Source organism: Cyprinodon variegatus, unplaced genomic scaffold, assembly GCF_000732505.1.
Source record: "Cyprinodon variegatus isolate N-32 unplaced genomic scaffold, C_variegatus-1.0 Scaffold818, whole genome shotgun sequence".
In the NCBI taxonomy this organism is placed as follows: domain Eukaryota; kingdom Metazoa; phylum Chordata; class Actinopteri; order Cyprinodontiformes; family Cyprinodontidae; genus Cyprinodon; species Cyprinodon variegatus.
The window spans coordinates 34982-62174 of NW_015151271.1; the positions used below are offsets into that span (position 1 = coordinate 34982).

Sequence of the window (27193 nt, forward strand, 5' to 3'; positions counted from 1 at the left end):
TTTAAATTTCATTTTGCCAGAGATGTGAGTGATATTAAGCTGGACTGTTTGGTGTAAAACAGTTGAATCACAATTTTCTTTCAAGCTGTGGAAGTTGACAGCTTTATGTAATCTTTGTATCTGCAGATACACACAGACGTGTCTGGGATGAAACCAAATTTGATAGTAAAGCTTAAGAAAAAGAAAACCCATCAACAAAAATCCCTGCATAGAAGCTCAGATGGATGAGCTTGTTTTTCACTCCGGTTAAAGAGCACATCCATCATGCAAGATACATTTAGCACTGCTGTTTTACCCTTCATCCATCTCAGCCTCTCTTTAACGTGCAGAGGAGGGTGGAGACGAGCCATGTGGGCTCATTTACAGCCATCAGAGTGATTCGGGTACAGGCTCGCCACTCTCTGACTTCTTTCCATCAGTGTTTTTTTTCCTTCTTTTTTTTTGTGTAGAACACCAGTGGTGCCAACAGCTCCATCAGAACCACCAGATGCACTGAGACACATTTGGGCAGCTCACTCTGCAACCATGGTAACAGGAGATTTTTACTAGTTGGCAGCAGCCAATAGCGGGGCACTTTGCGCTCACCTCTGTCCAATGACAGAACAGCCTCCAGCCCGGCCCACCTCGAACTGACACCGATGGGCTTGTGCAAAAAATTATTTTGAGATTGGATGAAGAGAGTGTGTGTGTATGTGATCCTGCAGTATAATATGATGAGAGGATTTCCTCATTTACCTGCAACACTGTAGAGTGGTAGTCATTCACTGAGAGCATCTTAAATTCAGCAGTGCAGTAACCCTGCTGCCTGTCATCTCCCTCCATCACACCTCTATACACGCACAAATACACACACCAACACAGGCAAATCTCAGCATGTGACCATGCAGTTTTAAGGGGAACAGGATAACAACCCAATCTCTGACAGAAAGAAGAAAGCATGAACCACTGCAAGCTGTCAATAAAGTCATTTATTATTTCACACAATGGATAACATGAACACTTCAACTGTAGTTCTTCTTAATAAGTGCTCAAGGCTGCCAGCCAACAGAAGGGTAGCAAAAAATGAGCATTTCTTTTTCAGGAAAGAGGAATAAAAAAAAAAAATAAAAACAAACAAAAATAACCTACAAGATCATGAAAGAGAAACATGACCGAAAGCATGCCAGCAGACATGGATATACATATATAATACAGGTATATATGTGCTTAGGACATATATCTGTATGCTGGCGAATGCGAATACAAAATATATGTGTAGGATTACACATACATACTGTGAGGAATATATGCATATGCATGTGCATCTAGTATTTACTCTATATGTCAAATATTTGCAGTTTTTAATATTCATACAATGTACAAAAATGCCTCATGAATTAAAAAATTCATTACAAAAAGAAACATATCAAACAATGTACAAGTCTTGGTTCAAATTCAATTGAAATTCAACTTGTCTAAAATATTTATGCATACAATCAAAATTGGGCATGCAAATCAAGGAGCGCCACTCTAGAAAAAGGTTCAAATACACAATGTATACAAATTAAAATATGCCCACGCTTTTAGAAGAGCTCACTTTGTGCTCTAGAGAAGTACGTTTATTGGTTTTCTCAATGCCTCGTCTGATCTCTCAGTTCGGAACGTTACAGCTTTGAATGGGAAACTGATGCTGGAAGGATGACAACGTTTATGACTTGAAATACCCCCCTGCCCCCCCGTTACGTCAAGGTGAAGGACTGCCACTGTATGCTATCAGGGTAATAAGAGCACAATCTATTGGTTAATATGTCTCATCAAACATGATCTCACTGTGGCGGAATCGTACATAAAAAGCTGCAAACAAGTTCAAATATGCTTACAGACTCTAACAAATCTATTCATGCCCTTTAAACCTTTTAACATTATTCTGTTACAACTGCATGATCACATGTGTTTTATGCGACAGAACAACACAAAATAGTAATTAATCGAGGAGTAAAATAAGGTGATGCATGGTTTTAAAAATGTTTCCCAAATAAAAACTCAGTAAGTGATGCATCCACATCTATCAAATTTTCCTAAATCTGATACCCATAAATAAAGACTGCTTAAAACCAACTGCCTTCTAATGTCATATCATAAATATATGGAGTCCACCTGTAGGTGAATTTATCTCAGTGTGAATGCAGCAGTTCTGTGGAGGTAAAATGGGAAACACTTTATGTCACTTTCCTATGAAATACGGTGGTGTCAGCATCATACTGCTGGGATATTTTTCTTCAGCAGTGAAGAGAAATTCACTTTCCAGTAGGACAGTGGCTTAAAGAATATGGCCATTAGTACAATGTGATGGTTTAGAATGGCATAGTCAAAGTACATACCTAAAGAGAGAGACGCACAAACCTGGTTCTACAAAGTACTGAATTATTGGCGCTGATTGCAAATGTAACCAAATATCTTCCGATTTTAAGCTTTTTATTACTGTTAAAAGGGAGTATCTTTTTTCGACTGTCGTCTTAAACATGCTCGGCATGCCGGATTGCTGCAAAATCAACACGCTGCAAACAGCTGTTTACTACAGTTACATAACATGCCCATCCAGGAGGAGGGAATAATACAATCTGCTCAGTTTCCTAAAGTTTTTAACCAAATTTAAAAATAATCTGAATTACTGTATTATGTCATAAGTAGAACAAAATCGAATGCATGAACTTAATTGGTAAGATGCCTGTAAGATTAGATTCAACATGTGTTGTTGAAATGAGATGCATAAATAAAATTATTTGACCTGCATGTAGAAAAACCATGAAAAACCATATATATTTGCATTACTCGAGTGTTGGTCTGTCACATAGAACCTAAATGACACCCACATTGAAGTTTGCAGTTAAAAAGCGAAAACATGTGGGGAAAATGTTCACAGAGTAGGAAATCTTTAGGAACTGATCAGATATCAGCATGTCGTGAACCATCTGACCCTGACCGGTTGCTAACAGGAACATGAATCCCACACATCCTGTCTGAAGTCTCAGTGTTGACTGAAAGCTCTGGATTAGGGCAATACTTGTCAGTGTTAGAAGGCACTGGAGCATTGGCTGGTAGAAGAAGAGACACAACAGACAGGACAGCAGAGAAATTACCAGGGGCCTTTAACCCCACCATTAGAGACCACCACCCCACCACAGCACAGAGGCGTAAGCAGCCCATTGGCAAAGACCTAACCTTTACCAAAACAAATGTGAGACTCATAGAAAGTCATCTACCAAAGACGGGTTAAGCATGCTAGCATTAGGTTGGGAGTATTTTTGGCTTTTTCCTTTGAGAACTCCCCCACAAACAGCCCTGCTCCGTGCTACAGCAAAGCACCTTCTGGCTGCAAGCAAAAGGAGCCAAAAGTCAGCAGAGATCCATTTTTAGTTGAGAAGACTACAGATGGGCCTTTAAGATGTTTCACAAGGTAGTAAGAAGGATAACTTTTAGCAGACCTGAAACTTAATCGGCTGGACTAATGAGTGTACTAAGAAATTCCAATGATATAAACCAGGAATAAAATTATCTGTATTTGGTTAGCAAGAAAATGTTAAACATTAAGGCATAGTGTGACCTAATCTCTTAAAATCAGAACAGGAAAGCAGCTAATTTGATGCCGATACATAAAAAAAGTAAAAACATAAAATATACATAATTTTTAAGTTGCTTTTAACCCGATCTTCATCTCATCATCATCTCATCGCTGTAACCTCAGGACTTAAAATAAGGAACACGAATGACAGAGCGTTAGCGGTTTATGAAGCCATATCTTTTTAGAACCTTGGTGTATCTTAATATCTGGCCCATGCCTGGGATCAGATTCCGTTACTATTGTCATTTCTGTCAGTGTGCTTCAGTCGTGACGGAGACGGATGGCTTTAATGGGCGGCCCTGGGTAGTATCCACGCGTGACAGACACAAAATAACACTATTTACATCAAACACGTCAACGCTGTAGGTTTACATCTTATTAAGGCTGTACTGCATAGAGAGGCAGTAAGTATAGTTTTCTTGAAATGATAGTCACTTTCTGCACAACTTTATTATCATTATTACAAACTATTATTGATATTATTCACAATCCTCCTAACACTAATTCACCTCATTCAGCAAGTAAGACCACTTAATTCTCTTTGTCGAAGGATGGACCCAGGACATGACTTCTTATTTAAGGTCGTCGCCAGATACATGGCCGGATGCATAGCAAGCAATAAACGCAAATGTGTTTCTTTTTGACAGCTGCTTTGTTTCCTCATTTTATCGGACATTTTTTTTTCTCTGAGGGAACGAGAGATCTTAATTACACGTCAAGACACTGAGAAGAATCGATATCTCCTGACAGTAGCTCGTCTGACTCAGTGGGTTTTTCTGTTTCTGCTGCAGCTGCATGGTGGTTTCTAGGTCAGTACATGACGTGTATTAAATACAGCCACTCCGGCTGCTTCAGGATAATAGGGATCAGAAAACTAGAAGAAAGCCCAGAGACAGAGAGATGTGAAGGGATAAGGGCAGCATCAGGGTTCTCATGACTGACGATGTAACAGTTATGCACAATCATGAATACACTTGAGTCGTTATCTGGGTGGTGGTGGTTGTGTGTGTGTGTGGGGGATACTTGCCATTTTCTGTTCCTTCAGTCAAAAACAGTTAGTGATAGAAAGGAAACATAAGGCACAAGTTGAGCTGCTGCAACTGGGAATATTATCCGACCCAAAGGATACGGAATCAGCTGGAGCAAAAAAGTTGCCAAAGAAACGCTGGACTAAAATTGATGGCTCTAGAAAAAAATCCCACTGAGTCCCAAACACAGATTTAAGTATTTTTTTTAAGTTAAAAGGCTTATCAATACAGGAATCCATCGTGGCTACATTCTACAGTGCACATAGGAATGGTTTACATCGCTGCCAATGTGGTGGGAAGTTTGCCATACTTTCAAATACTAAGTCCTTATACTCAGACTTTGGTTTCAAAATTAAAACACTGGAATTGCTTTACGGAAATCAGCTGCAATAGGGAAAGAGTGGTAGGTTGGGGTGGGGGAGTCTGAACTGTCCAAATTCGACTTAGACTCAGGCTTATTGTGTTTTTTAATTGCTTTTTGGCTGTGTGGCCTGCATATACGAATTGATTAAAAAAAACAAAAAGAACAAAAGCAAAAGCAACGCATGCTCTCTGGAGTGGACGCCCAAACCAGCGGATGCAAAGAACACATAAGGCTTAAACAAGCATATAAGTGCTGCATTTTTTTTTTGATTGATGCAAGTGAACGGCTCTTCATAGTGCATTTAACAAACTCCAAAAGTTCACCAAAAAACACACATTCCTCTTTTATCCAAGGCTCCCCTCCCTGGAATACAAACACAATAATGAGCATATGAATGAATATACGTGGTATTCTTCTGTCTGAAAACATACTTGTCTTGAGTCACACCCATGTCTGTTTTTGGTTATAAAACAATACACACTTTCATTATCTACATTTCTATTTAATATACTGGAAGCCAGTACACATCTATGAGCTGGTTTTTTCCCCCCATTGTACAAGGCAGGCAACAGTGGACTTTCAGTTCTATGTACAGTCGGGGGACAAGTCTTAGCCACCGTATTGCCTCAGTTCCCTGCCCAGGAGCGGCCTGAGCATGAGGGGCGCAGTACATGACGAACAGACTGAAACAGGGAAGCTCAAGGACTGCAGACAGAAAACATCAGTAGGAGCAAACTGGGGGTTAAACCGGGAAGATGAGCTGCCAGGAAGTGTAAATTTCTTCTAAAGGGGAACAAGAAAGCTTGGAAAATACATTAGAATGGGAAATCATACACAGGGTAGGGAGGGTTAATTACTGATGTATTATTCTGCATGCCTTTGATAAGCTTCCACAAAAAGTAAAAAAAATAAGCAGAGCTGCACAGTTTTATATTAACCAACCCCCCCTTCCCATTTGCTGGTAAAATATATGGCTAAAGCCACATTCAGATACTGTATCGTAAAGTACCATACACGTCACTGTATCAGACACATTAAGAATCACATGAAAGCCTACTCTATCATAAGTACCACACACTTTTATAGCATCAGATTTAGTATCAAAGAATACCACAGAGTGCCGTTTTTGAAGAAAGTTCAGGTGGATCTTTGAAAGGCCCTTGTCTGGATGGGGCTTCTGCAGACTGAAGGAGGTTGTTGTTCCTCCTGCTGCATCGTTGCTGCTCCGCCCTGCTGAGCTCCTCGAAACCAACCCGACAGGAGAAACAAGCCAAAGTGCATCAAAGAGTCCCCAAAATGAGGGCACTGCATCTTTTAGGGCCCTGAAGCAGCCACCATTCTAACGGTTCTACCTTCAGTTCAGGGCTAACATTTGTTTTTCGGTGCAGTTCTACTGGCTGCAAGGGGCCCACAGTTCATCCCTGCTGTGGCCCCTGCCTCTGCGTTTGCCCTCTTTATTGACTGGAGGCGGCACAGTCCGTGCCTGATGCACCACCGTCTCGATCGTCGCAGAGATGGAGTCGTGATTTGGGAGTTCCTGATGCTCGAGGCTCAGGCTCTGCCTGAGGCTATGCCTACCTGGCAGGTTATCGCACCTCTCGAGAACAGGCATACCCAAAGTCCTCCCTTCGCTTTTCCTGCTGGCCAGTCCATCCAGACCTCTAGCATCAGCCCAGACTTCCTCCCTGGTGCTGGCCGGCTGTGACTCCTCTAAGGGCTGCTTTCGGGGCCGCCCGGGCCGCCTCTTGATGACATTATTTCCTGTTTTGGCTTGTCGCTGCAGACGTTTGGCACGAAGGATCTTCTGCACGTGATCAAAGTTCAAAGAATGCATCCTCCTGACGTCCTTCTGGATCTGCTCCACCTCACGCCGTTTATACCTCCTTTTAGAGGGGACACCTGGGGGAGTAAAGAGAAAGATTTAGGTGAGTAAATAGCTTGCAAAGCAAGCAACAGCTTTCATACAAGCATGGTGTAATTTATCTCATGGAAGAAAGTGGGGTTTTTTTTTCCTCAAGAGCTTCCTGCTAATTTTGAGATATTCATGTAAGCTTTTCAAAGCACAGCTGAGCCAGGAGAGCAAATCCTATCCTGTAATTGTCTGTTAAAAAGCAGAGAGGAGGAGATCCTATTCTGCTCACAGGAAACCCAAAGAAATGTCTTCTTCAACCATTTAATATATCACCACATACAAAAAGTGGTGCATCTGGAGAACAGGCTGCCAAAAAGCCACACACACTCCAGTACCGAAACACGCATCCAAAAGACATTTTCCCAGTATCTCATAGACACAAACATAAAAAAAAAAACTCATGCATGCAAAAGACTCCAACATGCAGAAATAATGAATTCAGCAGTTCAGAATGGCTGAGCAGAAGAAACTTGAGCCATATTGTTTCCTTCACACTGATGAACTGGGCAGCGTGCCCTTTACACGCTGCTCTATTCTTTCTGCTTCCCTCCTTCCAATCACTCCTTCTATTCTCTGCGCTGCTCTTCATGGGAGGCGATACGCTGCTCTCTCATTTTCAATTAAACTGGAAACACTGCACCGTTTCATTTCCGTCTTCATTTCACAAACAGCTTCCTGATCGTGGGTCTGTTTCAGCCTCCCTTTATGTTTTCCATCTTTGTCCCCGACCCCATAAACCCCCCGCACCCCACCCCCACATTCCTCCTACCCTCTCCTCCCTGTCTGGGCACCGCTCCCGGTGCTCAGAACGGGCAGGAGCCAAAATGGAGGAAAGAGGACAATCAGCCGCTGGTCCCAAACGGTGCACATGTTATTGCACTCTGTCTCCTTTTGGAAGCTTTTTGCTTCTATTTCTGGTTTAATTCTGTGATTTGGTTGACAATTTGTGTTGTGATCTAACATTTGAGTCGAAGGATTTCCCGATATTCTTTTGTAGCTAGGAATGGGGTGGATTTTGGGTCTAAAATTTATGGTTAAGTTATGATTAAATTGCTTTGATTTAAAGTACTTTCCTTATTACACAGTATTTTTCTTATCTTGAGTGCAACTTTAATAAAAGTGTCCCACACCACCACTGTCCATCTAAACCAGATTGCTGATTCTCAGTCATTCAGGTCATAGTCATTCCATTAAAGTAAAAAAAAAAAACAAATGCTTATTTGCATGTTTCCAAGCAATGCAATGCACTCAAACTCACTGTGGATCCAGACATTTAAATTGAGAAAGCTTCCTGGAGGGGAAGCGAAACGTCTTCAAACCTTGGAAACCAAGTCCAGTGGATACATTTTTTAACTTTTATGGAATCTAAACCAGAAATATGTAAAAACTACAATGTGCTTGGAGAGTGTAGGCTTCTTCTGAGTAGCTATTTTTCCTTCACAATGTGAGGAAACCCTTTTTTAAAAATCCAAATCAGCAACAACTTTTAATAGTGTAATTTAAAAACCAAATCACATCATCTGTATGCTGGAAATCTTCACTGTACGGTTGCCAAAAAAAAAAAGTTAGGAGAGGCAGTGAAATTAGTAACTGCAGAAAGCACTCAGTAGCAGCAGTTTATGAGCTGCACAGGGGTGAGCGCACACGCACACAAGCACACTGCAAAGTAGCAGAAATTTATGAGCTTCATACACGGAACATAAAACCGATGACCTTCAGAGGCGCGAGGGGCTCTACAGCACCGAGGACCTGTTTCTCTGAGGAACGGAGAGGCGTCCCCACCTCCACACGCTGCCCCGTATCTGACAGTAGGTCTCTAACAGAATAAAGCCATCCTCAAAATACAGGAATATGATGAAAGGTATTTCAGATAGTCTGTCCGTGCAGATGTTGTAGCTCGACATGTGAATTTTCCTTCCTGGCTGTACTTGCTGCTTTCCAGATGTTTTAGATATTGATCTTCACCCCTCCAGCATCTTGCTTTGGCAGAGTCTCACGTGTGCATGTTTTCCTTATCTTTTTCCCCTCATGTGTTCTATTTTTCTCCCTCCTATTTATGTTTTTAAGATGGCCTTTGCTGTCCACGTTTTCTCCTTACATCTAAAGGTTTTAATGGGAAATGTGTACTAATCTTATTAACAGCTCCAGTAGGAGAAGGCATTCTTTAGCTTATATATTGTAACCCACAGCTTCTATTTTACACAACTTAATTGCATACTATGAGCATTGTGTCATTAAATAAACAGAATCATGCATTTATTTCTGCGGTAACATTTGACGGAGACCAGAGTTGTAAACAAAGCCAAAAAAATCTTCCAGAAAATTATTCCTGTGGTTTAAAGTCTTTCTAATGAGATGCTGAGGTTAATGTTTTAATTCTGGCAGCAAAAACTGTATTTAAAAACAATTTTAGAGCCACTCAGATAAACCTAAGTCCTCCTTTTGTATGTGTCAGCACACCCATAATCACCAAATGAAAACTGGACAGATAGTTTTACGTTTTGGAAGAATAGAGAACTGTCAACGAAAAAAGATTGTCTCATTTTTTTACCATTATTCAATTACCAGTTCCAGATGTCAAGGTTTTAAAAAGTTATAGTTTCAAACAGTTCAATTTGTACTTCACAGCATTGATGCAGATTTATTTTGAAAAGATTTCTAATGAAAAAAAGAAACAAAAAGATGAGGTGAGGAAATAAAGGCAGGGCCTGTTGTATTCAAATAAATTAATAAACTCATGTTATGGGGGAAAAAGTTACGTAATTTTTTTGCTTAGCTTTAAATAAACGGAGCGAATTTACAATATATTATGAAATCGTGAAATGTTGCCTTCTTCATTAAATGTTATCACCTTGTGAGTATCTTACATGATCTATGTCTAATGTGCAAAAACAAAATCTTAGCCACATGCTCAGATACACTGAATTTGGTATCCGTTGTGGATTTTGCAGATGTGGATATTTTTTTCTTCCCTGCCTGTGTATATTCCTACATGTGCACGCGTGTGCAGCAGCACTCATATGCACACATGCCTGTATTTTAATTGGACTAAGGCTGTGAAGTGAAGCAGTAAGTCATGCTAGAGAGGGGGCAGCGGGAATGGGGAATAGAGGAGGTAATCTGGGGGGGAGGGGGGGCGAGGGGAAAAGGCAGAAAGGAAATAAGTAGGAAAGGGAGAGATGGGGGGGTGGATGTGAGAGCTGTGGGAGCAAGGTAAAGGAGGAGAGCAAGGGCAAGAGCTGCGGAAAAAGAAAAACAGGAGGAGAAAAAAAAAGAGGTAAGGATGTGCTGGAGTAGATGAGGTACTATAACGATAATATAGAAGAGGTGGGGGGTGGGTTTAGGGGCCTGTGCATATGAGTCATCCGTCCTGGATCCCCTAGGGTGATTGGAAGGGGGGGGGGGGTTGCGTTTTAACCGAGCCCCTGGTTTCTCCTCCCCACCACTGGACTGGGCCCCAGTCATTAAACCACTGGCTCCCAGCCAGCTCTTTTAACACAGGCAAGAGCCTTTTACGGCGTGTCTGTAGAAAGTAAATCATACTGTGTGAATAATATATCTCTGGCGAACGCATTGGCAGGAGAGAAGGAAAAGAGGAAGGGGGGGGGGGGCGTAGAGATGGGTGAATTATAGTTGTCTCCCGTGCATTACGTTCTCTTTATCCTCAGCCAGATGTGCTCAAAGACTGAATGTAACAAATTACACACTACTCTGTAAGAATGTGGACCTGAGCTGCATCTTTTTGCACTAAAAGAGCTGATAATGCTTTGCAGAGTTTATTCGCAAACATTTACAGGTACTTTATCTTTGTTCAAGACCCCCCTCCAGACTCTTCCTGCCTCTACAGAACCAGCGCATAACAGATGTCCGTTATCAGTGAGCTAGAGAGTGATCTCAATCTGCCCATGTTAACACTCCAATAACCTTGGCAGGTTAAAATCCTGCACAGCTGCTTGGTAACGCCTGTGCATCACTTCTCCCATCGCTGGTGTTGAAGCAATTAGTGAAGGGGGGGGCAGCAGATTGGGCTTTGTTGTTTACATGCAGTTTTCATCAATGAACAAGTGCTGGACGAAAACGCAAGGAAACTTCACTTCAGGAACTACTGAATCCATGAGGGTTTTGTCAAGTGACTACAAGAGACTGAGGATTCCCCCTTTAGCTCCATCTGAATGGGTCAACTGAGCAGAACAGGGGCAAGAGGGTAGTATGTATATATATATATATATATATATATATATATATATATATATATACACCGGTATATATATATATATATATATATATATATATATACATACACACACACTCATTCACCTCAGCGAATTAGAATAAAAAACACATTTTCTTGCTTTTGGAGCAACGATCTGAAATCTAAATATGCAAGTCAGACATGAAATATGTTTTTGAAAATCTGTTGATAAATAGGACTAACAAGTTAATGAAACCAAATAGTTTAGTTTTAAACATGACAGTCTCCCTTCTAAAATCTACATACTGTTCTGGATGCTCCCAATATTTGGTCAGATCCTGTTTTGCAGGAATGAATGCATCAGTGCAGCGTGGCCTGGAGGGGATTGGACCGTGGATCTGCTGCAACTTAATGGACGCTAAGGTGGCTTTAACTGCAGGTATTGCAGTCCGCACATTGTGAATGAACCCAATCGCCTTCCTTCGGACTTTATTTTTAATGAAATGGATCTGGATGCAATGCTTTTTGTTGTTGTTTTTTCATTTATTAGCTTTTATTATTTTTATGTTAATACCTTTTCCCCACTGCATCAGCTTCCTGCTCCTTATCTTTTTTTATTTTTATTTTAACATTTTCCATTACACATTTATAACAACATTACTTTGGAATGGGGAAATGGCATAAGGTAGGTATAGACAAGTCGTCAATAACAAATAAAATAAAAAAAATCCTTTAGTTTTCTTCATAATATTCTAATTAGAAAAACTAGTTGTGTTTTTTAATGATAAAATAGCAGAGACAACATGTAGATCTGTTTAATAAATTTAAATTTCTAAAACCTTTTAAGGATATCCTCATATGATATATATTATAAACAAAAAAAACTGAAATGTTAGAACTGTAAATATACAGTTATATGTTTTTATGTATTTTTTTTACTGTTTTCAAGGCTGCACATTAAAAAATGAAATTGTCTACAGAGCGGTTCTTAACGAAATTTCTTCTTGTTTAAACTTGTGTATACAAAAAGACTAAATAAATCTGTTTAAGTCTCAGTCATATTCATCTGCAGCATGCATTGTTTAAAATTTACCAGTGGTTGTGTTTGCATATTCCTAGAAATGAACAGAAGGGTTAAAATCCAATCCTTACCAGTGAGGGCTGGACTAGAGCACTCGTTCATCTGCTCCGGCTCCTGCCTGGCCGTCTGGAAAGACATTAAGCCCTGATCTCCGAAGATAGTCAGCCTAGTCCTTCTGCTCCTCCCAGCACACTCATCCTCCCGTAACCCCGAGAAAAGGTCAGAGGCTGACTCAGACCGCTGTGACTGGCTGCCATAGCTGCTCATGAAGCCCTTCCCAGGCTGCGCAGTCTGACAGGAGTGAAACTGGCCGTCGGTGTGAGCGCGCGCAGACAGCTGGTCCGACTCGAACATTCCCAGGCCTGATCCTCTGCCGTTGCCCCTCTGCTTCTCCAGATGCTTCGAAGAACCCTGAGCACCCAGGTCCCGCCTGTCGCTGAGCACGCCGAGTCGCACGTTGGTCTTGGCCCCGCTAAAAAGTCCACCCAACTCCTGCCGGTCCCGTGGGGAAAGGAGAGGTTCATCCTTGTGCTTGTGCTTGTGTTTGTGCTTTCTCTTATGGAGACGGACCCCTCCTGCACTGCCACTGCTCAGGGAGCCCAGAGCGTCCGCTCTAACAGCTTGGCCCTGCAGTGAGCCACTAGCACTGCGAATCTTCGCCCCCACCTGCAGTTTGGGGTGCCCACTTGTGTGGAAAGCTTTCGGAGGTGGGACAGCAGGCCTCATGAAGGGAGATGGAGGAACAGGTCCAAGCGAGTGGTGGGGCAGATAGAATGGCGGCGTTGGGGAGAAGTAGCCTAGATTGAGAGGAGGTGGGTAAGGCATTGGATACGGCGCTGCATAGTAATTCCCCCCACCCAGGGAATAGCTATATCCTGGAACAAACGGCAGTTTGGATGGGATCGGTTCACTGGCTTTGGCTGGACGGCCTCGTCTCCTTTTAGCCTTCAGGTCAGCGCTCCTGCGCAGGTATGAGCTGGAGTCGCAGGCGTAGGAGTCGTAGCCGAGCGGGTAATAATGGTGGAAGTTGAGCCGGAAAATAGATGGGTAAGGATGCTGGGGGTAGCAGGTGTACAGCCTGTGAGAAACTCGCAACTGCTGGAACTTTAACACAACCTGGGAGGTGAAAGAAAATTAAAAATAACTATTTAGTGCTTCTTAGTTAATCACAGAAGGAGCATGTGTCACCATCCTGTTACAAACCTCTTCTAGTTCAGAGAGAAAATGAAGATGGTCCCTGGTCTGCAGGCACTTCCTCTTCCGCCGATGATGTTTTTGCTTTTTTTCCTGCTGCGACAAATAGCTGTCCACCGCACTAATTTTTCGCTCCAAGCGTGGTCTGCTGCTCCCCCTATTGGATGTGTCCAGGGCGGCAGCCTCCGGGGATTCAAACCCGCAAAGATCAAAGGAGTACCTGAATGAACAAGGCACAAAGTTAGTACATTGTAAACAATAAATGAGTGCATCGGGATTTGTTTTGTGTATCCCTCCATTTTTTCCAAATATTATCAGGTTACAACCAGAAACTTCAATGCATTCTATTAGAGTTTAATGTGAGAGACCAACATGAGCATGATTGTCAAGTGGAGGGAAAACTATTAGTCGAACCTTTATAAAATAGCAGCAGAAATAAAGCTAGAAGAAGATCTTCTTAAGTTTTCCACAAGAGAACTTTTGGAACAAGGTGCTCACTCAGGTTGGACTAAAAATGTTTTTCTTTGAGGCTATTTCTCTCCAGCAGAAACAGAAAAGCTGCTAAACTTGGTCAGAAGCTGGAGCCAGAGTCACAAATTTACAAATTAGATTGAATGGCCTGATCAAAATCTGGACCAAAAGCGAATGACCTAAAAATCTGAGTTTTGAAGATACAAATGTATGCCACACATGTCTGCATGTACACTATGCTGAAAACCATGTAATTTTCCTTTATCTTCACGGATTTGCACCATACTGTGTTGTTGTGTCACAGAATCTAAGCAAAAACCACTGATGTTTAATTTCAAATTTAGGCACAATAGGGAGAGTAAACCAAAGGAGAATGAAAGAGTCTGGATGTGATTTGTTATTTATCAATTAGGGCTTAAATAATTAACTCTACCTGCGACGAGAGGCAGGACCCTTTTCGGTTTGATCAGAGGTGCTGTTGTTGTCCGTCCCGATCCCACTGTCACTGGGGATAGTCTCCTCACTGTGGGACTCGCTGATGGGCGATAGGGTCACCTCCTTCACTGATGCCCCCTCTGACAGGTGGGAGGGGGAGTTGGCCAGAAGGCGAGGAGGAGAAAGTTTCCAGCCCCCTGAGAGGAAGCCTCTTCCTGAGGGTTTGCTGGGCAGGGCTGAGATGGGCTGCAAGCTTGGCATGGTGGCATCTGTGTTGCTGGCTCTTAGGGAAGGAGCACTTGAACTGGGAGATGAGTTGGAGGAAGGCACTGCAGGGCTGTCATACGGACTGGACATAGAGAGGGACATCTGTGGTTTTTCCCGGCTGGTTTTGAGGACTGAAACTTGGGTTTCTGCTCTGGGTTTACGCCCTCTCTTTTTACCGATATAGATGGTACCTCTTTTACTGACATTTATTTGTTTACCCAATCGGGCCTCAATGGTGGTCGCCATGGCGCTCATGGCTGAGGTAACCGGAGAGGAGGCTGACTTTAAGGCCAGGGTGCCATTCTGACCGGATCCAGAGAGGATCTCGTTCAGGATGCTCTGCATTTTCCCAAGCTTTGTCCTGTTCACTGTGCGGGGATGCCCTCTCCCACGCTTTACTTTCAGACCACTGGAACCGTCGCTGGGAGATGAGGTGGCCCCATGGATTAGTGGGTTCAGCATGTGCATCTTTCTCCTGCGGTTCAGTGCTGGGTTTGATTCTTTCGCCAGCGGGCTTAGAGGTGAAGTGGAGGTCCCCTCGTGAATGGTCTCAACAGTCAGGAGGGGCTGCTTCTTGGGACGTCCACGTTTCCTCTTGATGGGAGCGTGCACCGTTAGGCTGTCAGTGTTGGTGTAGAGCGGGCTGGAGGGGGTGATTGGGAAGGCAGAGGGCGGATCTGTAAGAGCAGAGGGGCTTCCCATGCTCTCTCTCTGAGGGGAGGTGAGAGCTGAATGACTTTTAGCTTTCAGGTAGGAGCACCTTTCATTGGCCTTGGTTTGCCTGCAACTGGCTGCAGGGCTGCTGCCAGTGCTGGGACTCGGACTCAGGTCCATCCTGGGTCTAGGACTTGGACTTGGGCTAATGCTAATCCTGGATTTAGGGCTGGAAGTTGGACTTGCGCCAACCCTAGAGCTGGGACTAGGGAGTCTTGGGTTCATGCTAAGACTGGGTTTGTTGATCTGATTGTATGCTGCCTCTCTGAGTTTCAGGGTATCTGTGATGCCCTTGGGTCGACCCACTGGGTTCTTCTTCAACCTGTTTGAGCCCAGATCAGATTCCTGGTCGAGCCCACATGTGATCGTCTCTCCTCTTTCCGCTCTGTCTCCTTTATCCCTCCTTTCAGCTTTATCTGCCTTGTCTGTCCTGTCTTGGTTCCCATCACACTGACTTGAAAGACGGGACTCGTTTTTGTGAGCCTCTACCTTATGTGCCATTTTAGGTTCTGAAGGTCCAGCCTGGAATTTCTCTGCAGTATCTAGCGTTTGCTGCTGGGACCGCTCCTCCATGGAAAACGACTCATCGAATGAAGGCCTCCTCCGCCTCTTTCTGCCTTTCCCTTCCTCCACCTGCATGGGAATCACTCTCTCTTCTTCCTCACTTCTCCTCCCTGCGTTTGTTTGCTCTCGTTCTTCTTTTCTCCGTTCCTCCCTTTCTTCTAGGCACTGCCCAGTGCTCCCCTCTTGCCTGTACCCCTGCCTCTCCTCAGAGTTAGCTGGACTTTCTAATTCTCTTTCAGACTGCCTTCCCCAAGGTGCATCAGCACTGTTGGGGGTTGCAAACATCCTCTGAGAGTCTTTTCTTCCGTACTTCCTCTTGATGTTCCCAAAGAGCTGTTCGCTGACCTCTTGCAAACCTTTTCCCCTGTAGAGAGGGAGATGCATGAAAGAAATATTAGATTAAGACTGAAAAAGGAAAAAGAAACATCATCCTAACCATGTTACAGTAAACAATACCTGCTCAGTGAGGTGAGGTTGAGAATACTGGCATCTGTAACCACTGGCAGCTGCAGGTCTGGAGTCATGGATCTCTGGGGAGATGGGCTTGGAGTCGCCGTTGCAGAGTAAGGCTGCGTCGGGTCGACCGATGAAGCTCTGATCCCTCCTGCCAAGTCTCCGGCTGATTCAGCGTCGGCTGGATGGCCCGGAGAAGAAAAAGGTGCTGCAGATGTGATCCAGCCTGCACCAATATGGTGTTGCTGCGTATGAGTATCCTGGAACTTTTGAGCAAGGCTGTGCTGTGTGTTTGAGAGGAGGGAACTGCGAGGCTGGTGTTTGGGTGGAGCGGGATCTCCCAGTAGCTGTAGAAGACCTCCGTCTCTCTGTTCAGGCATTCTGAACTGGCGCTCGTAAGTCTGGAGACAACAGGAGACAAAAGAATCCCACAGTTTATTCTGAGCATCGGAAAGGAGCTTTACAGCAAACAGCTGCAAGAGACAAACCAATAATTGCATGAGCAAATAAGAATGACTACTGTGATTATTCAGCCAGTTTAGTCAGCCTTTAAATCGGTAAAATGTTGTGCTCTGATATGACATGCATCTCCATTCACTGTACAGCCTAGGGTTTTAGTACATCTTTTGTGCAAGAGCAAACAATGCACAACAAAACAAAGGGCTTGTTTACAGAGCAATTAAATTCCTGTGGCAAGGATGTTGCATGAGAGCAGGGGTGGGTAGAGCTGGATATGTTTGAGCTCACAGCATTATGCACAGTAGATGAACTCAGCCTCATCACCTCACCTTTGAAACCCAGATTTGAATCCATTTGTCATGTGTTGTTTTCGTATTGTTTACCTCAAGTCATGCAAAAGAAATTCTCAACATGTATTCTCTACAGTGAACAATGATCCACCTTAATTCTAGTTTAACAGGACTGCACATCTATGCCCGTTGCACACTTTCCCCTTTTTTTCTGGGTTACAATAATCTGGCTTTAATGTATGCATGATTTTCTGTTTCATATTTGTTATCAATCCCATTTTTTCTGGTAACCCCAAATAAAATCCATGGCAACCAACCGCTAAATGCAAACGTTTCAGTCTCTGAAAGAGCAAAACTACCAGGGGCAAAAACAGGTGCCTCTACAAAAATAATGGTTGAGGGAGGTTTAGTACACATTCATGCAACTCTTTCCAGATTTTATTCCAAAATCTGCTGAAAACCATTAATACTTCTTTCCACTTCACATAAAACTGCAATAAAACACACAAAGGTTGTGGATGTAATGAGTCCATATGTACGAGTGTAATGGGTTTTAATGCTTTGGCATTATACTGTACATGATACATAACTAAAATCTGTCCATGCATAACCGAGGATTTAAAATCTCAATGTTCTGCATCAAACAAGACAGCCTTGCTCAACATATCACTGCTGCATAATCACTGTGCCGCTGGAAGATGAGAAATAGAGCAGCGGATGGCCTTTGTGGTTTAGCCTCTTATTAACAGACTCAGTATGACGCAACAAGACACTGTTCTGCAGCACAGCAGGGAGATGTAACCTAACCACAGGCTTACCTCTCATGGTCATGCACAAGCATTCACCAGCGCACACTCAGACTTCCACACAGTCGAAGCCAGTTATAAAATCCTGCCTTTCAAGAAAGAAATGCCGAATGTGGGTATAAGAGCAGGTGCTCTGCAAATACATGGCTGTGCACACATGCAATACATACTTCAAATATTTGTATTTCGTTCGTTATTTATTTTGACGTTTGCTCCTGCTTTGATCTGCTCAGTCCCTTCAACAACACTTTTCATGCCATCTTGTTTCCAGTTGGTAGTCAAATAGTGAGAGTTGTTTCCAGACAAAAGCACACACACACACACACACACACACACACACAACCGCCAAGTAGCACAGCACTCGGCACATGGAAAGGAAAGAAAACACACCCAAGCAAACAAACACAAGCAGCGTAAATGATTAACAAAGCCTGCAAGTGCATGTACTTCAGTGAACATGCACAGTGTCGTTTATGGCGAAGCTCACAGAGTGTGTGCATGTGCAGGCACTGACACCAGAGAGGAGAGCCGGCAGGTCCAGAGAGGAGTACGATGACAGGCACCCGGGCACCCGATACACGCTCGCTTTCTCATTTAACCCATTCTACAAAACCTGCTGCTTCAGGTTAAGTTAGGGCAACCAGGACAGAGACAGACTTGGGGGAGGGGGGGGGGGGTAGTGTTGTCTCACACACACGGATGTATAATACACATCCTCTCCCCTGACCACAAACCAACCGCAGATAGATAATAAAAAAAGAGCAGGCGTGGAGACGTCTCGCAGCAAAGACATGAGAGCAGACAGGGAGAAAAACTGCCCCCACCACCACCACAACACACCTCCCCTTTTTCCTGGTTGAGCCTGGGTTATATTGGCACCAGTTCAGCTTTTTGTTCTTACATTTCCTCCGCCTCCCTCTCCTTCATCCCCCACCTCCGTGTCTCTGTCTGTGTGTGAGAGGCATTTCCAGGGAAAACGTACACATCGTTGGATATTCACACAGGCAAATATAAATAGCGGTCATAAAGACTGAGCTGCCGGCTCTCGTGGCTGTTTTAGTCAACAAAGTGGATCTCAGAGTTGTGCTTGGCTCTTTATTTCCAGATAAGGTCAAAATCCTCTGCCTGAACGACCTGACGGGCATTCAGCTGAGAATAGGCACGGGCCAGCGCGAGATCTATAAAATCTGACAAATATCAGAAATGCATTTTATAACAGTATCAAAAAGAGCAGCAATACGCCAAATTAGTTTTAGACAACAACTGATACAGAAATAGTTGTCTTTAGCTTTCCAGCTGTAGTTTGTACCTGATGCCTTACCGAGGCTCAGAGCGTTTTGAATTTTCCACCTTCCTTGCATGCTCCCTGTGGCTCCTAAGTCTGAGAGAAAACCTTAGATCGACAAAAGCTGCAGGAAATTGTTAAAGAGGAGTACAACTGTTGTATAAAAATGGACTTTACCTCTGTTCTATTACTGTTAACCTGCAGTAGGGGGCAGCAGTGAGGAAATTAGGACACCAGTATAAGCATGGACTCTGACCTTTAACAAGCACAAGACCTGCAGTCCTACACCTTCCCCATGGTGTCTGCTGCCTACATGTTCCAAGGCAGGAGAAAGTAGCTAAGGATAAAGATTGGCAAAACACCAGCACCAAGTTCCTGATCTGGATTTTCTCTCCTTAAGAGTGTCTGCTCTGGTCTCAGATCAAAAAAAACCCTGAAGATGCTCACCTCCTTTCCAGCATAGACTGGTGGCTGTTCTGGAGCTGCACATTCCTTTTTTTTTTTTTTTATTAGTGATGTAACCATCAGATAAGGTCAGCGCGCAGCAGCACAGGAGGTCATGGATAATATGTGACTAAGTGCTGCAATCATACAACTGAGAGGCACTCTGCAAATGACTCAGCATATATTTACCGACAGATATGTGGGCGTGCGCCTGAATGCATCACCCTAAGCCTCTCAGCAGGCTTTTGTATAGTGCAATCTGGGTGTTAAATGTGTTCCGAAAAAGAGCTGTCAAAATGTCCACTCTTTCCCAGTCTTAAATCTACAGCATTGAATCTACAGCCTTATACGGCAGATTTTATAAATAAATATTTTATAGATTTATAAATAAAGACACAATGCAATGCAGAAGGTGGTTTCTGATTTGGACATAATCTTTAGTCCAGGACTGGGAAGTTAGAGCCAAGTAGAGGATATGAGGACGATTTGGTTGGATGAGTCTAAAACCAACTGTTCTGCTGGAAATATAAACTATGCATCACCTTGAACACACCATTCTCATTTCACAGCTGCTTTTTGGCCTTTGAGAAAACCTCTATATAATAATTTATAATATTTTGTCCTAAACCTGCAATGAACTATTAAGGCCATGCAAAACGCCTTCAATCACACTTAAGCACATGCTTTAATTTGTACTTTATGCCTTGCAATCAACTGAAAAATACCAACATGGAGTAGAGGGGTCAAGTCAACCCACCAATATCAGACCTCTGATTCATGATTACACATTTCTTGCTGAATGATGTGGAAGAGGTTTAATTTTACGCATCCAGTAAGAACATCCCCACCAAGAGACATGGTGGTAGAGGAAACCATAAAACAACCAAATCCAGACATATTCCTTCCATACCAAACTATGTTAAAATAATTTATAATCATGGATGACATGCATTTCCAAACCGGTGCTAAACAGAGATTCAAACAGCCATGTTGGGGAAGCAGAAAGAGGTTCCTGTGTGTGATCCATTGCAGATGATGTTAGCATCAAACCATGGGAATGTTCCTGTGAAGCTGTTAACAATTGATGTGTAGATGGAGTTAAAAATGGTACAATTAAAAAAAAAATACCAACACTGCACACCCACTACGATAAGGATCACGCTTTCTGTTTATGCTTTTTGATGACTTTTCCATGCACTGGAATAAAAATTAAATGCATTTTTTTTTTCCTTTTCGCCCCACTTATCTAGGTTTGGAAAATACAGCTGTTCTTTTTAAAACTTTTCAAGACTGCATGTGAACCCTGCACTCTTGTTTCACTGTCCGATGACAAGCCGAAGCTTCTTCCCCTTCCTCTCTTACACAGTCGGACCGATCAACGCAAGCGGCACCACTGTACTGGGAAAAGAACACCCTAAACAGGCACACCCAAATCCCAACAACCCACCAAACACGCGTGCACGGGCCTAAGCAAACACACACACACACAGACATAGAAATTCTCGTGCCCAGACACACACAACTGCGCTGCCCTTCAAATAGTTTTTCGCAGCCTTTTATTTGGCAGCGAGCCCAGCGGTTAGAGTGTTTCATTTTTCCCTGTGTATGGAACTGGGCAGCTGTCCAGGCAAACACACAAAGAGAAAGAGAGGGAGCGAGGGGGGAGGGAGGAAAGGGAGGGTGGTGGTTGGAAGAGGGGGGGGTAAAAGAATGAGAACAGCAGAATGAGGAGAGGAGGGGGGGGGCAACAGAAAAACAAGAACAGAGGTGTCTGGACTCGTTTACCGCCACTTTCCTCTGAAACCTTATGATTGATATGATCCTGTCTTTTTCCCCTCGCTCTCACCTGGTAGCTCACCTTCCCTTTTGGTTTTAGCAGAAACCCACCATCCTGACCCCCTCTAACCTTTTTACCTCCATCTCATCTCATCCGTTTCTTGTTCTTTCCTCCATTCTGGAACTGACCATTCTCCTCCTGTGGGAACCGCCACCCTCCTCCCCGACATTCCCGCTTCTCTCCGGCTCCATTCAGAGCGTTGCTTCCCTGTGATCTGTGTTCCTGACAGCTCCATGAACACACACACACATACGCAGCTCCTCTGCAAACAAACACCATGAATACTAACAGGGCTTTGTATCCACAGCACTTAAAAATGGGGTAGGAAGAGGTGGGTGAGAGGGGGAGAGGACAGAAGGGGGAAAAAGGAGGGAAAACCAGCAGAAAGAAAAAAGAGAAGCTATGGCACTGTGTTGATCTTGTGGCCACTCTCACAGCCCCCCCCCCCAACCCGCACCCACCCCCCCCATTCCCCCGCCCCCCCCCCCCCCCCCCCCATCCCTGTTTCTAGTTCCTCGTTCTTCCCACCAGTTCTCCTGGGAATAAAGACTTCCATTCATGTGCCTGAGGAGACCCACAGCGGGGGAGAGAAAAGAGGGAGGAGAGGAGGGGGGGTTGGGAGAGTTGTCAAGGTGAACAATTTTGTGAACGGCTGGGATCAAACCCGCTGCTGCCTAAAACTGCGTCTGTTTTCACTCAGCATGTTCTGCTTCGACCCGCGCTTCTCTACCCCAGATTAAAGCAGCTTCTGGGAAAGTTGGGTGGGAACGCCAGCAAGTTCGACTCCAAAGTCTGAAAGTTCAGAAACTATGCACGCTCTTAAAATAACACTTGGATATTTTTGTTATGTTCCTCATTTTGTTGAGCTTGAGCTTAAAACTTTAGTCTGCTTTATAGACATTTTTCAGACATGATCTATAATGAGGTTGGAGGAGAAGAATATATATTGTTTTTAACATTGTTTTACAAGTAAAAGTCTGCAAAATGGGTTCTACATTTGTATTGATGCCAAAAACAGCTGCAACGGCTTTTAGCTAACAATGCATATGGCACGTTAGTGAAAATATTAGAAATTGTACGCCCTGCTTTGGGATGGACAGTAGGGTTGGGAATTGATACGATTTTCATGAGTCCGATTCCCTTTTCGATTCTGTGAAACAATGAACTTGGTAAGCGCACGGTGACATTCGTCTACCTTCACCTGGAACATTCTATTTCTGTCTGCCTTGGTGAAAACAGAAGGCAGTGAATTGGAGCTGCCAGCCTCTGAGCCAGCCAGGCTACCCGTCTCCTCACAATCATCTAAATCTAATGGAGAAGGCATCCGTTTAATGAAAAAGCATTACTGTACAATTTCAGAAAATAAACTCATCTCCCCCTGATTTAAATAAATGAGCGTCACCTTTCTCTTGCTCCCTGAACTGTGGAGCAACTTCGTAGCTTGTTTAATAACTCCAAAGAGAGGTAGGAAATTAGTTTATTTCCAGAAATGGCATATGATTTACTAGGAACCACATTAAGCACAGTCAGTGATATAAAACCAGCTACTTACCAGCAGAGTTGCCTTCCATGCTGATCGTAATTTTAGCTTCTGTCTGGAAGCATCAAAAGCATGGCATTCGTTAAAATGTATGCCATGTTGTGTGTGCAGGTGTTTCTGCATGTTGGATGTATTTCCTCCAGCGGATATAATTGCTACTTTGCAATGATTGCAAAAAAATGACAGTTTTTGTTTTGCTTTTCTAGACATAGGCTCTATCACATTGTACTTGCTTACTGAATGCCATTGGCGTAACTTGCGTAAAAAATGTGACGTAAGTCATGCTGCCAAGCGCTAGGCTCTGGTGCTGCCTGGAATCGTTAATAGAATCGTTAAGCGAGCTGTCAAACGGTGCCATGGAATTGGAACAGACCGAACCGGTTCTGAACGGGAATCAGTTTTCGATTCCCATCTCTGATGGACAGCTTTGGTAAGCCCAAATTTTTCTCCCAGAATATCTAATGTTCCCACGGACAACTTCATTCGTGGGAACAAGGACGCTGCTCGGTTTTCCTGCAGGTAAGCTTGAAACTTTGAAAAGTTTACAAAAACTCATCAAATGCCTGAATACCATAGGATTATTTTGTTCATTGGGAAAATACAATCCGTGGAATGGGGGAAAAACAGCAGCTAAGATTAATGACGGTACTAAATCCATAGCAAGTTGTCAAACAGATGCCGTGATTTTTTTCTTGGCTTTGCGATATAATTTGAGGCTTTATTTCCAAAAGATCGATAAATTGACATTTACAACTGCCCTTTGGTGCAACACACCTGCTTCTACAACACATCAGAAATAAAAGCAGTCCTGGCTACACTTTCTCCTCTGTCGGTTTGGAGATTGTGTTTTAGTATTTGTAGACAGTTTTCCAGTTTCTCATTGTTAAACTTGTATATGTAACATCAAAGTTCCCCTTTAGCAGTTAAAGTTACACTTTTGATTGTTTTAACCTATGAAACATTATATTGTACCTAAAAATTATCTAATGTCTTCCTTATAAAATTTCCACCTCTAGTAAAGCACACATGCTTCCCATAATGAGGTGGAAATTAGTGTTATAACAAAGTCCAAAAGTTAGCTGCCTTCCAATTTAAAAATGCAGAAAATGGAATCAGAGATTCTAAAGATACACCAAGGTGTACACGCTAGGGATGCACCGATCCACTTTTTGCACCTCCGATACGATACCAATATTTGAAGTTTAATGTTGGCCGGTACCGATCCGATACCGATACCAAAAACAGCACTGAATTATTACCTAAATAATAGTTTTATTGTGTGAAAAGAAAACTGGGACAGGCAGTAAGTTTTGCTATGGCCAAAACCTTTGTTACAATATAATCACTTCATTTCTTTATTTTGAGTTTGATATTGAAAAAATAAAAATCCCCAGTAAGACAACTGATAGTGCCTATAACCAATGCCTGAACAAACGTATGACATTTGAGGAATATTTACATCATAAAGCAAAACATATTAACCTTGATAAAACTCTTATCACTAAACTGTCATCATAAACAGTGATGCATAATAAAAATTCAGATACATCATATCACCGTTACCGGATCAAATTATATTGAGATATTTTAATATTGAATTAATTTCAATTGAAAATACTTCATTGATCTGAAAGGAGTTTAATAATTATTGTCCACCCATGCCTGTATTATATTAGGCTGCCTTGATAGACTTTTATTGCCCTTAATGCTCACTTCTTCAAAGTTTTCTAACAAACCTCTAAGCCCAGAAATGGAACATCTTAGTCCAGGTTGGCTCTATTAACTAATTAGGGGACTTCTGAGGAAGATACATTTCAGTAGACTTCCTTCTATGGGATCAGAGTGAAGGGTGCAGAATAAAGTCTGACCAGTCTCATCCTGATCTGTACAAACGTCTCCAACCCAAACCTAATATTCATGCCACTACATAATCATGCACATCTTAATTCATCCAGAAGCTCCCCCCTCTCCCGTGGAGAAAAAGCCCTGTTATCCTGCACAGCCCTCCTACACGCTGTCATGTACATTTGATCCCTTAGACACGATAAAGTATTGCATCTGCGCTCAAGGCGCAGTGGTGGGTCTCGTGTAAAACGGTCCCACATACATCCTCAGCGGTAATCCTTCAGACTGGAGTGCTCCTAAAGATAGCAGCAAACCGCCAAAGAGCCTTCTTGTCACGCTCTCTTCCGACATGCTCAAAAGTTGATGACTCAATTTAAACAACAGCCCCTGATTGGTAGAGCCAAAGCATGTTATTATGTGGCAGTTAGAGGTCTCTAGTTGCTCAGTAATGGCAGACACATTTACATGTTACACAAAGTGTACATCTAATCCCCACTATTAGCTCTAATGGTGTGCTCGGGCGTACGTATGTGCGGCCTGCGACTGAATAGCAATAAGAGCCGCATTAGAGTTTTCACAGAACGATTATTACAGTGATTATGTACCAATCGTTCCTTTCATGGAATCCTATGAACTTCAGCTGACAACTGGTACACAATCTCAGCACAAAGAGACACAGAGACACACAAAGGGCATACGATACTCTTCACAAACCACAAGAGGAGTTAAAATGCAGGTTCTGCCATGACGAGCAGAACTGCTCCCCAACACACACGAGCAGCACAGAGTGTTAAAACCAACGGAAGATGTCGTTTGCATACCCTGCGACCCATATGACCTGATGGTACCGCTTCTCTACCACAGGAAACAATTAACAACCAATGAGCTGCTCTAAGGGATGACTTCCTGTGTTGAATGATTGCTAATTCAAGACAGAAGCTGTGTGCTCAGATTAAACACTTCCTCCCTGCAGTCTGCAACAGCAAGCCCCCAACCATCCAACCACTTACTGATTATTTATTCACAAATTATGCAGTCTGATGGATTTTATCTATCTTAGTGAACGGCAATGACCTGACAATAGCGGACTGACACCATAACCAGGAGTCCGAGCTCTCCTTTTAAGTTCTTGAGAGGTTGATCAGAGACGTTCTGTCTTAAATGTCCACAAGCTGATAAAAATTGTGCATAGTGTCAGATTGTGAAAGCTGCAGGAGATCCATATGTGCTATAGTCTAAGAAGCAAATGTTTGTGGCCTATTGTGAAAACATTTTGTTTACATACAGATTATCAATAAAAGAGCTGAAACATGTTTAGTGCACAACATTTGGACATCCTATAAAAGGTCGGGGTTTTTTTAATACCAATTTTGTCATGTTGGTTCTTAACATTATCTTACTTATTCTAGAAATAATAATAATATAAATATCAAACAATATTAACTGAAACAAAAACCTTCTCCCATTGAGGAACAACCCTTTTGCATGCACATCATAAGGAGATTATTTGTCAGTGTGTTGAAGAAGGTTTTCCCTGTTTTGACTGTAGATTAATCAGTGTTGAAATAAATCAACACCATGGTGAGATAAAAAATCTTCCAAATCTTTCAGGAAGAACATTGTTGACTCTAATGGGCTTGATAATAGATTTAAAGAGCTGTTTCACTGGAGAGAAAAGAGTCTACAAGAAGAGGAAGTTATTCTATTATGTCCTGGTGTGACCATTCAATCAGGAAGAAATCTCCAAAGACATACAACAGGCTTGCAACTGTTGTAAGAGTGCATGCTATGATTAAAAGTTGAGATTTTATTTCTAATATAACTGTCAGAAAGAGAACCCAATTCAAACTGTGAAACACAGAAAGGGAAGTGTCATGATCTGGAGATGCTTTGCTGCATTAGGACCTGACAAGATCATTACAGGCTTAACAGTAAAATCTATAATGTATCAGTAGGCACTTGGGAAAATATGGGGTCATGTGTAAAAATTCAGCTGGAGCAGAAGAGGACCCTGAATATAGCAGTAAATCCACACCAATTGCCAGAAAACTATTTTTCTACTTTGCAAAAAGCAATCAGGCACTGATAAATTGGTTCTTTCCAAGCACCAACTCTGCATTGGACCATAGGGAAACAAACAATGTCATCAGAGGCTGCTGGCAAGCCAAATTTCATGTTGTAAAAAAAGAGCCAAAAATGTTCCCTCTGTTCTTAATGTTCAGTTGGAGAACTATGAACGTGAATTAGTTCATTTAAAGCTCAGTGAACTGAATTCAGAAATGGATCTTGTTTTTCAAATAGCATGGCACAACACAATAACATTAAGGCATGATTTCAAGAGGATAGAGAGATCAAAAAGGGACAGTGTGAAACAAATGTGTCTTTTTATAAGGTAAAATCACATATTGGTT

General features: G+C 42.7%; 1 protein-coding gene across 3 annotated transcripts in view; it reads right to left on the bottom strand.

Moving 5' to 3' along the window:
* Nucleotides 1-950: 950 nt before the first annotated feature.
* Nucleotides 951-27193, bottom strand: part of setbp1 (SET binding protein 1) — a 51525-nt gene continuing 25282 nt past the window's right edge. Inside the window, exons 1-6 of one of the 3 annotated variants that reach the window (XM_015396748.1) lie at nt 21526-21665; nt 16280-16677; nt 14277-16187; nt 13382-13592; nt 12250-13294; nt 951-6892 (exon numbers count right to left, since the gene is read on the bottom strand). In XM_015396748.1, coding sequence (XP_015252234.1) covers nt 6384-6892; nt 12250-13294; nt 13382-13592; nt 14277-16187; nt 16280-16677; nt 21526-21588 — 4137 coding nt within the window. In that variant the 5' untranslated portion in view covers nt 21589-21665 and the 3' untranslated portion in view covers nt 951-6383. Of the gene's footprint in view, nt 6893-12249; nt 13295-13381; nt 13593-14276; nt 16188-16279; nt 16678-21474; nt 21666-27193 lie in introns of those variants that run through there. The other 2 variants (XM_015396749.1, XM_015396747.1) reach the window with 2 other exon arrangements.